Source organism: Tachysurus fulvidraco, chromosome 8, assembly GCF_022655615.1.
Source record: "Tachysurus fulvidraco isolate hzauxx_2018 chromosome 8, HZAU_PFXX_2.0, whole genome shotgun sequence".
Lineage (NCBI taxonomy): Eukaryota > Metazoa > Chordata > Actinopteri > Siluriformes > Bagridae > Tachysurus > Tachysurus fulvidraco.
The window spans coordinates 17,551,439-17,562,402 of record NC_062525.1 but is presented as its reverse complement, the minus strand read 5'-3'; the positions used below and the strand labels follow the sequence as shown (position 1 = coordinate 17,562,402).

Sequence of the window (10,964 nt, the reverse complement as noted above, 5' to 3'; positions counted from 1 at the left end):
GTGCTATTTATGTTTAAAAAAATAGCATGTCATTCCCATATGGGTGGATCAGTCCTGTTTTAGGAGATGATTACATACGATGTAATCAATTCATCTGTATTCATTACAGATGAATACAACAGAAAACTTCAAACACAGAAATGACCAAACATCACCGTGCCTTTCCTAACGCCACGTCTCTGATACAGACATTTTCATTTCCTGTTACTTTGGAAGACTCCAGCATGTGAATGTGATTATACCTGTGCAGTCTGAACAAAGGTCACATACAGGCTCTGTGTTTAAGAGTGACTTAAGGACATTTTTGCTTGAAAATGACTCAAAAACATGTCTCTTACCTTAGCTTTCTGCAGTACATTTCCTTTGCTGGAAGCCATGATTGACAGTGGCCTATTTTTCAGGGCTGTTGCTGAGTTAACGGGTGAGGAGTCGCCGTTATTGATGGGAGTGGAGGGGGCAGGAGTGGTGATCTTGGGCTGAAACACAGGGTCAATACATTAGTATCTGGTAAAGAAAATTGAGCATTTCCTGTGTGTCCCTTTAATATAATCTTATAAATATAGATAAAAAATCTCTCATATAAGATTGATCAGTATAGCAAATCTCCACAATCAGACCATAGTGAGAATACTGACCGCTGGCAACTCCAGTAGGCTGCTGTCCACTGTGGTGCCCAGAGTAAAGGGTCCAGCCTCCACCTTCCTCAAGCTCTCCTTTACCTCCATCAGTCTGAGCTCCACCTCCACTCTCCTTTGCTCTGCCTCCCGACACGCCTCCTCCTTCTGCTTCACGCATGCCTCCAGAGTAGCTTGTTTAGAAGGATCTGTACGAAGCAATGAAATAGGACAAAATATTTCTACCACATATCAGAATTTATCATCACTTTTAAACAACACATTTACATTTCAGTCATTTAGCGGACACCCTTATCCAGAGTGACTTACAATTTATTTCATTTTATACAACTGAGGGTTAAGGGCCTTGCTCAGGAGTGAGCTGGGTAGTCCAACATCTTAACCACTAGGCTAAGAAGAACATTACACTAGAGGGCGCTAATATACCTTGACATGAGCTCAGCTCCTCTTTCACTTCCCGTCTCTCCTTCCTTAGTGAGGCTAGAGTGGTCTTGACCTCCTCCCTCTCTCGCTCCAGCCGGTCTTTCTCATCGGTGAAGCGCCGCACGTCAGCCTCTGTTCGGTTCTTCCCCAGCTTCACCTCAATTGCCCCTGAGTACACTACTCATAACAGAATGTGGAGGAGATTTCAGCTTTGCACAAGATCGAGTCATTTAGATAGTGAAAGCAAAATGAATGACTGGAAAATTGTACAACAGCATTATATAAAAAAAAATGTGTATGAAGCTCATGTTGACCTGGGTTCTTACCTGCTATAGATGGCTTCTGTCTGTCAAAGACTCTATCTGCGCTTGCAGCCCTTACTCTTGAGGTCGGGGGACTTTGGTGTGTCTGGGAAGGTGTAAGGAACTGACTGTGTAGCTGACTGTGAGGTGTAGGTAAGGATAAGCCTTTCTTCTGGCCTTCCTTACTTGGGAAGCTGACTCGCTGGGGCTGGGGTTGGTGTTGCTGGGTCTGGGTCTGTGGTTGGGGCTGAAAAGGAGGACTTGGGGAAGTGCTGTTGTCTACATCCAATCTTGGGGAAATGGGCGGAGGATCAGGATGTTCTCTGGGTGTAGGTAACAATGCTTCATATACAGACTCTTCAGATGCATCATTCTAAAAATGGATGAGAAATAAAGATTTTATGCAGGCCAAACTCGTTGTGATGCTTCATAATGAATAGATGAACAGTTCTACCTAAAACCAACTGTCTTAACTACACAGTTTAACAATACCTTTATTTTATTTTAGTCAGAGGTGTGCTCTGTTAATCTTTACCTCACTGGCAAGGTCATGTTGCCTATTACTTGGAGTTGGGGAGGGACTGAGCTCTTTCTTTGGTGTAGAGGATGACTGGGGGGAGACTTGACCTGAGTTTGTGTGGAGAAAGGAGCGGACAGGGATCAGATCCAGATATACCCTGTCCTTCCCATCCTGTTCTGGATTTATCACCACCTCACTGTTGCCATCTTGCTTGTCCTGTAGCAAGAACATAGGAATACAGAGAGAACGCATCATGAAAACAACACTTCTTCATGAGCACGGTTACATGGTTACAACTCAAAAAGTCTCTGGTCTAATTTTATCTTTAAAAATGTCCTTAAAATGTTCCTAAAAAGGTTCATAACGTTCTACCTTTAATAATTATTATACCTTTGGAAAAATCTGTTTCATTTAATAGAAAACACACCTGATGGACTCTGTTTCAGAACAGCTTGCAAGTGAAATCCCTAACAGGCTACAACTGTTAATCATCCACAGTCCCCCTAATTACTTACACTAAGTATAAAACCTAGACACTTTATTGATCATTCTAAAAACAATAAAAGTGAAGCCCTGACACAACTGTCTCAGGCAGACAGTGTGGCCATTGCTGCGCTTTTCAGCAATGCTAATTAGGCAGAATAAATATAGACGTCACTGATGACTGGTATGAGAATTGCTCACCTCCTGCTCATTCTCTGTGGAGGCGACGTCATCGTATAAATCGTCAGGGTCATTGTTTGTTGAGAGACTTTCAGTGTACATGTTTTGCTCTGAATATCTCCTCTGCATTAAGCTAAAGAATAGCCAGAAAGATCCACAATGAACCAAATGCTTACACACACATTCTTTGAATTCATGCTGGGGAAAAAAAAACTTTACTCACTACATGGAGGTCCTGGCTGCATTAACTATGCTGGATATTCTCTCAGAGTTTACATAGTCATAGGTGAGGTCTTCTGGGTCAGTTTTGGTTCCTGTCTGTGAGAGTATGAGTCCCAGCCAATGGCCCATGTCAGCAGATGATTTAGCCTTGAAGATGTGACAGAAGAGAAATCATATAAACATATTGTAAAATATAATATAATCATGTTATTCTTTACAGGAGCTTTAAAATGTTAGTCGTCTTTTCTTTTCTGGAAATTTAGACCGAAAAATAAATGCTGGAATGTGAGCAGGAAATCAGTTGTTTGTCTGTCTACTCAGAGTGTTTCATCACAGTGTCTCAATAAGCACACATATATGGACATAAAAGGCAAAATACAATTGCCACATCCATATTAGCCTTTCAGTTTCACTAAAAGATTTGAGCTAAATCCAACAGGATAAAGAATAGAGCACATCAAGTTGGAGCTTGGGTGAAAGACCAGCCCCATCAGTTCCCGAAAGCATGAGTAAATGTTGGCTTGCAGAATTGTATTGCAGCAGTGTGAGGCTTTCTGATATGGGGTGTAGAAGCACTACACCATCAGTATAGCATGAGGATTGTTAAGTTGTGGTTTCTAAAGTGAACTACACCCTTTGCATTGCTAGACCGGGTAGCAGTGTGTTGTATTGAGTAATACGTGGGTGTAAGTGAGCGCGTCAGAGATGTGTGAAATCAGGGGAAACAACAGGCTGTTTTCAGTTTCTATTCACAATGCCACACTGTTGCAAATTTGTGTTGTTTTTAATGACCCAAGTAAGTAAGAGATTAAAAATCACCTCTAGGGTAGCAAGCTCCTCTCCATCCAATTGTATACGAAATGAGTAGAGGTGTTCTGGGCTGGGGTCAGGTAGCACCATACACCCTTCCAGAGCCACAGGCTGCTGGGAAACCTTAGACTTTCCCTTATCCTGGTAGAACCACAGCTTACCATTCTTTATCAGACACCAGCGTGTCCGCCACTGGCTGTTCACCAAGACATTCAAATAGCCTGTTACAAAGAAGAAGGTGGAGACATTAAGTGTTTTGCCCGACATTTATAAATGATGATAGTGAAGAACATCTACAGCATGTTTGCCCTAAACTACCTGATGTATCCACACACTTCTCAGGACCCTCTAACGACGAGATTTTCTTTTTCCCAATATTCATCAGATTACTCAGCTTCAGGCCAGTACCAGATTTTTTCTTAACTGAACAGAAATTAAATATTAGCATTTAATGATAACAATAACTCCATGCATTTAGTGGTTGAGGGGAAATGGAAGAAATCTCACCATCTTTAGCCTCCAGGTTCTCAACATGGCTGTCTGTGCTGCTGCCACTCTCTGATGCAATGGAGTGTCTCTCACTAAGATCGGTCTGTGGAGAGACAGTTAAGACTTTCACTATACTCTTCTTCATTTATGCTATTCTCTACTCCAGCCAACCATTTAATAAGTAATTTAAAACCCTAAATGTCTGTATTGATTGTCACTGATAAATGATTCCTCTTTGGGAGGTTAATGGTTATCCAAAGAATTTTGCTTGGAAAACCTCCTTCATTCTTTGCATTCTTTTGTCCTAAAGCATTCCCTGCACCTCAAATAACTGTTTCTTGCTACTCACAATTTATAAAGACAATTTGTATTGAGTAACTATCTGTAAACCGTGTAAACCTTTTTCCTGTAGCCCTTGGTTAAGGTTCTTTGTATGGCATTTGGTGCATCAATAAATATAGATTTAATTTCTATATGTTCAACTTGGAACACTTTTTTTTGAGAGTGTATTTCATGGAACATTATGTAAGGTTCTGCACTGAAATTTGGAATGGAAAAACACAAATAACATTTAACACGCTAGATAGAAATCCTTTATGAAAGTGGATGCAGAACAGCTGCTTATCTTCAGATTGTTCAGTGCATACCTTAGTGCAGTTAAGTCTTGGTGAATCAGAGACATCAGGGCCATCAGTAGATTTTGGACTGATCTCCTGGATGACCTAAAGTAAACAACAATACAACAAGTAACTCATGGCTGTCCATTCTGAGTGAGAAGTATTCTTTTCTCAAAGCTGTGAATATCTGCTGCCTTGCCTTCAGCCACTGTTCAGCCTGCTCTTTGCTCTGCAGGCCCAGCACGATGGCCTCACCACCCTGAGGGATGATCTTCAGCCTGTGCTCTTTCCTCTTAGGCTGCTTTTCTTTGTAAATGACGCTGCAGCCCACCAGACTGACATCCAATAATGGGGTCTGTTCTTTTGAGCTCTTGTAGCACTGTGTATACAAATAAAGGCATAGAACTCATTACTATCTCTGATATATATCTACATTAAGATGTCTAAGTGCAAAGCAGAAAAACTGTAGGAATTAACTCATCACCATGGTAACCTACAAGGAGACGAAGTTCTCGGATGACACACAGCTGTTTGGCCCACTGGCCCAGCCACTTCTTCCTCCAGAGGAAAGCACAAATCCTTGCATCCTTCATTAACTCAATAGATGCCTCTGTGGATGGCCACTGGTGCTGTGCTGCAGACTTTCCTTTCATCACTTCCTCTTCATCATAGGACTCATAGGAGCTGCTCACTGCATCTCCATCATCTGAAGAAAGAAAGCTCAATTAAGATAGGGACAAAGTGTAAAAGAAGTTGTGGCTGGATGAATGTTGAGTGTCAGAGTCTTAATAACCTTAAGCATTTCTAAGCTGTTTTTTTTTTTAATTTACTGAAAACACTGAAGACATTCTTACAACTTAACCCGTGAGCTCTTTGTCTCCTCTCAATTTCTTTCCGTGCTGAAGAACACAGCTGCTTAATAACATGTCCAGACATTTGCTGAAGTTGTAAATCATTCACTAGTCGTGGTGAACTCTCTACCCTAGCCCTTCAGCTGGCCCTCATTTTCTAGGCTCATGGTTAATGTTCTCTCACTGTATGGCCAGTGCCAGAAGACCCACTGCAGAGAAACAAAGACTATCACTGTTCTGTGGTCCTCAACCACAGGATCCTCTGTGTTATGGCCATGTTCAGAGAAAAGAAACTGTCCAGAAAACTGCAGTCCAAATTTGGGAATCATAGCTCTTAATTACATTAAGTAAAGTTTCATGGCAGCAGTGAGTGAGCTAAATCTAGGCACAGAATGAACAGCGTGTTCCCAAAAAAATAGGAATGGCTGTAAGGACTGCAAAAAGACTTCCATGTTATTATTAAACATTATTATATATTGTACTTTATATGTAAAGTAATGTGAACATTTACTGCATTTGGCATATGCAAATGCCCCCTACCATGATGTACGGCGAGGGAAAAATGATTTGATCCCCTGTGGAACTTGTACGTTTGCCCACTGACAAAGAAACGATCAGTCTAATCAGTCTATCATTTTAATGGTAGGTTAATTTTAAAAGTGAAAGACAGAATAACAACAGAAAAAACCCCAGAAAAAAGCATTTTGAATGATTCAGAGGAGAACTTGATATGAAAGGGTTTGTGGTCAGATTAGACCAAAATTGAGCCGTGTTTTGAGGAAGAGGAATGCTGCCTATGACCCCAAGATCGCCATCTTGCTTTGAAGGTGTTTTTCTGCTAAGGTGAGAGAACAATTTCACCGCATCAAAGGGATGATGGATGGGGTCATGTAACATCAAATCTTGGGTGAGATCCTCCTTCCCTCAGCCAGGGCATTAAAAATGGGTCATGGATTGGTATTCCAGCATGACAATGACCGCATGGCCAAGGCAACAAAGAAGTGGCTCAAGAAGAAGCACATTAAGGTCCTGGAGTGGCCTACCCACTAATCAAAGTAACACATCCTGTCATATAATGAACTTTGTATAATCTCTTACACTACAATCAGTGCTACCATTGATACTACTACTGTCATCAGTACCACAAACACCCCTTTAACACCACTACAGAAATAGTTTCAGTATACTGAACCTGTTAAATCTGTTAAACTCTCAGCTCCAAATCAAATAATATGCTTCATGGTGAATAAATTATTAGTAATCAGACTTTGCTGAAGGATCCAAAAACAGGCAAAATAAATCAATATATTTGTAATCCTGTATTTAAAGTTACCAATAAGCAATACCTACAGTACATACACAGTATATTCCCACAGTATGTTCTTTGAAACACGGTTCTAAATCTCCCGGCTGAGCTTTGTATGATGATCCTCAGAATTAACATAATAAGAATAAGTGATGCACCATTCTGTATCTGAAGATCAGCAAGATATGCTGGTCTAAATCCTTTAGGGCTTTATGCTTTATTTAAGCGAATTTGCAACTTAATAGGCAGCCACCCAGACGAAAAATGACTTGTAAAATACATTCTGCTTTATTAGTGTTCTAATAATCCTTATCAGAATTTTTTTAAAAAAAAAACCTCTTACCATTGATGGCTGAATCGTAGGGCTGTGCCTCCTCATAGTAACTCTCTGGAGAATCTATACATGCTGGTGCTGGAACTGGTGGAAGAGAGAATGGATCTCTCCTTAATACAGGCTAGAGAGAAAGAGGGGAAGAGAGAGGGAAAGAAATTAGGTTCTTGATAAATTGTATTGCATACATGGTGCAAAAAAAAAAACAAAAAACAGATACACCCTCCTGGATTTTATACTGAACATACAATGTATGTTGCTGTTTAATATCTCACATGCAATATATCAGACTCAGGAGCTTTTACTTAAGCACCTGACTTTCGTCTTTGTCCTATGGGGAATTCCTCCACCCTGAATCTGAGCTAGCAATGACCTCAGCTTTGCACACATCAGACAGGAATTCCACACATGTTTGCCTGAAGAAGTAATGTTTTTAGCTGAGTGCCCATCAACTCAAAGCATCACTAAATCCCCACATCTGATACACACACAGTCGTTTCTGCACTGAGCTTGAATTTCACAGTCTATTCACTAACCACACCCAGAGACAATGGAGTTCCAGATGTCCTGTGTACCATGATCTTGATTTATATTGACTCATGGTGAGATTATTATCACCCACTCTTGAACACATTGTATATAATCAACTGTCTGTCTATCACTCACAGAACAACCTCGAAGATCCCAAACAGTCTGGCTTTAAAACAGCAATCTAGATCAGCCAAGTTGTCATCTGCCCTCATCCTCTTCAACCTTTCGGCGTTGTTTGATACAGTCAACCACGATACTCTATTGTCCACTCTCAGGAGTTTCAGAATTGGCGGATCAACAAACCAACTTTCCTTTTACCCGCATGTAGCTAATGTGACATGCTCAACATCAGATGGATTCGGTAATTTTTTTCTCTACACAAGCTGCCCAGGTACTTGACTACTGCAACTCACTGCTGGCAGGTCTACCTATAAACGGAATCTTTCCTCTGCAAATGATCCAAAATGCATCTGAATGACTTGTTTTCAACCTGCCTAACATAGATCAATGTTCTCACATACCACCACACTGCTGCATTCCTTCCACTGGCTTCCGTTAGCTGCATCAAAAAACCGATGCTGGCCTACAAAGCCAAAAATGGGCCAGCTCCCTCTTACCTCAATGCTCTTATCACTCCTCACACTGCGCCACACACCCTCAGATCTACCAGCACTGCTCGACTACTCCCACTATCTCTCAGGGTAAGAAGTAGGTATACAGCAAGACACTTTTCTGTTCTGGCAGAGAGGTCGTGGAATAAACTTCCCCTAGATGTCTGAACAGCTGAGTCACTGGCTATCTTCAAACAATAGGTTTCTGAAATACACTGAACAAAATTATAAATGCAACATTTTTGTTTTTGCCCCCATTTTTCATGAGCTGAACTCAAAGATCTAAGACTTTTTCTATGTACAGAAAAGGTCTATTTCTCTCAAATATTGTTCACAAAGCTGTGGTAGTGAGCTCTTCAACCTTTGCCGAGTTAATCCATCCACCTCACGGGTGTGACATATCAAGATGCTGATTAGACAGCATGATTATTGCACAGGTGTGCATTAGACTGGCCAAAATAAAAGGCCATTATAAAATGTGCAGTTTTACTGTATTGGGGGGTCCGAAAACCAGTAAGTATCTGGTGTGACCACCATTTGCCTCACGCAGTGCAACACATCTCCGTCGCATAGAGTTGATCAGGGTGTTGATTGTAGACTGTTGAATGTTGGTCCACTCCTCTTCAATGGCTGTGCAAAGTTGCTGGATATTGGCAGGAACTGGAATACGCTGTTGTATATGCCGATCCAGAGCATCCCAAACATGCTCAATGGGTGACATGTCCGGTGAGTATGCTGGCCATGCAAGAGAGCTTCCAGGAATTGTGTACAGATCCTTGCAATATGGGGCCGTGCATTATCATGCTGCAACATGAGGTGATGGTCGTGGATATATGGCCACGATGGGCCTCAGGATCTCGACACCGTATCTCTGTGCATTCAAAATACCATCAATAAAATACACCTGTGTTTATTGTCCATAACATACGCCTGCCTATACCATAACCCCACTGCCACCATGGGCCACTCGATGGAGGTCCTGGGCTGGTGTGGTTACACGTGGTCTGCGGTCGTGAGGCCGGTTGGCTGTACTGCCAGATTCTCTGAAACGCTTTTGGAGATGGCTTATGGTGGAGAAATGAACATTCAATTCATGGGCAACAGCTCTGGTGGACATTCCTGCAGTCAGCATGCCAATTGCATGCTCCCTTGCATGCTACATCTATGGCATTGTCCTGTGCGATAAAAGCTGCACATTTTATAATGGCCTTTTATTGTGGCCAACCTATGGCACATCTGTTCATTAATCATGCTGTCTAATCAGCATCTTGATATGTCACACCTGTGGCGTGGATGGATTATCACGGCAAAGGAGAAGTGCTCACTAACACAGATTTAGACAGATTTGTCAACACTATTTGAGAGAAATATGACTTTTGTGAGCATAGAAACAATCTTAGATCTTTGAATTCAGTACATGAAAAATTGGGGTAAAAATAGCACCTTTTTTTATATGTGTATATTAAAAAAATCAAACAAACAAACAAACAAACAAACAAAACCTTGAACAGAGTTTTAGGTTGTCTGTAACCTAGTGCAGTGGTCCCCAACCCCCGGGCCGCGGACCTGTACCGGTCCGTGGACCGGTACCGGTCCGTGGACCAAATGGTACCGGGCCGCCCAATGAACATTATTTTATTTACTGTGGTGTATTTCTCTCGGGTTTGTGCGACTTTCCATGGACGAGAGGTTAACCGGGAGCTGAGAGACGTCACCTAAAGCCGCACCAATACCGCGCATGCGCAAAATATCATGATATCGGGGCGGTTTTAGGTGACGTCTGGAGCTGAGCGGCTGTAAGCGGCAGTGGTGTTGTAGCTTTGGTGGAGAGAGAAGGTGTGTATCGCTCTTCTCTCTGTTCACCGGTACGTTCTCATGTTTAACAGTGCTTGGTATACGTGTATATTGTGTTTGCTCAAATTTAACCCTCAAATTAGCAAAAATGAGCACGAAACACTTCGTTAGAAACTTTGCCGGTGTTCTGGATTAAAGTCATGGCGGAATACCCTGAGATTGCCACCACAGACAGCACTTAAATCCATATCGCCATTTCCGACATGCTCTCTGTGTGAAGCGGGGTTTTCTGCTGTGACGGCAACCAAAACAAAACAATGGAATAAACTGGACATAAGCAACACACCGGGTGTCATTGTCTCCTATTACCCCAGATGGAACCGTCTCAATGCAAAGCAACAAGCTCAGGGTTCTCATTGATTTAGCGTTGTAGTGAGTTAAAAAGGCATGTTAATACAATTAAATTAAAATTTAACCCAAAGGTTGGGGACCACTGTTCTAGTGTATAGGAACTGTATACTTAGGTTACACTTCCCTCCAAAAGTATTGGAACAAATAGGCCAATTTGTTTCTTTTTCCCTATACAATCAAGACATTTGGTTTGTGATTAAAATATGTATATTAATAAGCTAATAGAAAAGAATTTCATTTAATTTAACTTAAAATCAAGATGTGTTAAACACCTTAGAACATGGCAGCTTTTGTTTAAACCAACCCATTTTTTTAAGAGATAAAAATACTAGAACATGTGATGATGGGTATTTCTTGTTGCCCAGGTGTGCCCTGTTAGATTTTAATAGTGTTTAAAAATTTAATAGATACAAATTTCTATTCTTAGTTTTTATATAAAAAAAAAAAA

The 10,964-nt window shown here is 41.3% G+C and overlaps 1 protein-coding gene across 3 annotated transcripts in view; it reads right to left on the bottom strand.

Moving 5' to 3' along the window:
* Window positions 1-10,964, bottom strand: part of afap1l2 (actin filament associated protein 1-like 2) — a 29,814-nt gene that overhangs the window by 1,030 nt on the left and 17,820 nt on the right. For 2 of the 3 annotated variants that reach the window (XM_047817505.1, XM_047817507.1), the window contains 14 exons: window positions 7,182-7,293; window positions 5,179-5,387; window positions 4,881-5,060; window positions 4,712-4,786; window positions 4,083-4,167; window positions 3,894-3,998; window positions 3,585-3,796; window positions 2,767-2,912; window positions 2,565-2,676; window positions 1,896-2,096; window positions 1,385-1,733; window positions 1,062-1,238; window positions 636-823; window positions 339-476 (listed from right to left, as the gene is read on the bottom strand). In XM_047817505.1, the coding sequence (XP_047673461.1) occupies window positions 339-476; window positions 636-823; window positions 1,062-1,238; window positions 1,385-1,733; window positions 1,896-2,096; window positions 2,565-2,676; window positions 2,767-2,912; window positions 3,585-3,796; window positions 3,894-3,998; window positions 4,083-4,167; window positions 4,712-4,786; window positions 4,881-5,060; window positions 5,179-5,387; window positions 7,182-7,293 (2,289 nt within the window). The remainder of the gene's footprint in view (window positions 1-338; window positions 477-635; window positions 824-1,061; window positions 1,239-1,384; window positions 1,734-1,895; window positions 2,097-2,564; window positions 2,677-2,766; window positions 2,913-3,584; window positions 3,797-3,893; window positions 3,999-4,082; window positions 4,168-4,711; window positions 4,787-4,880; window positions 5,061-5,178; window positions 5,388-7,181; window positions 7,294-10,964) is intronic. The other variant, XM_047817506.1, reaches the window with a different exon arrangement.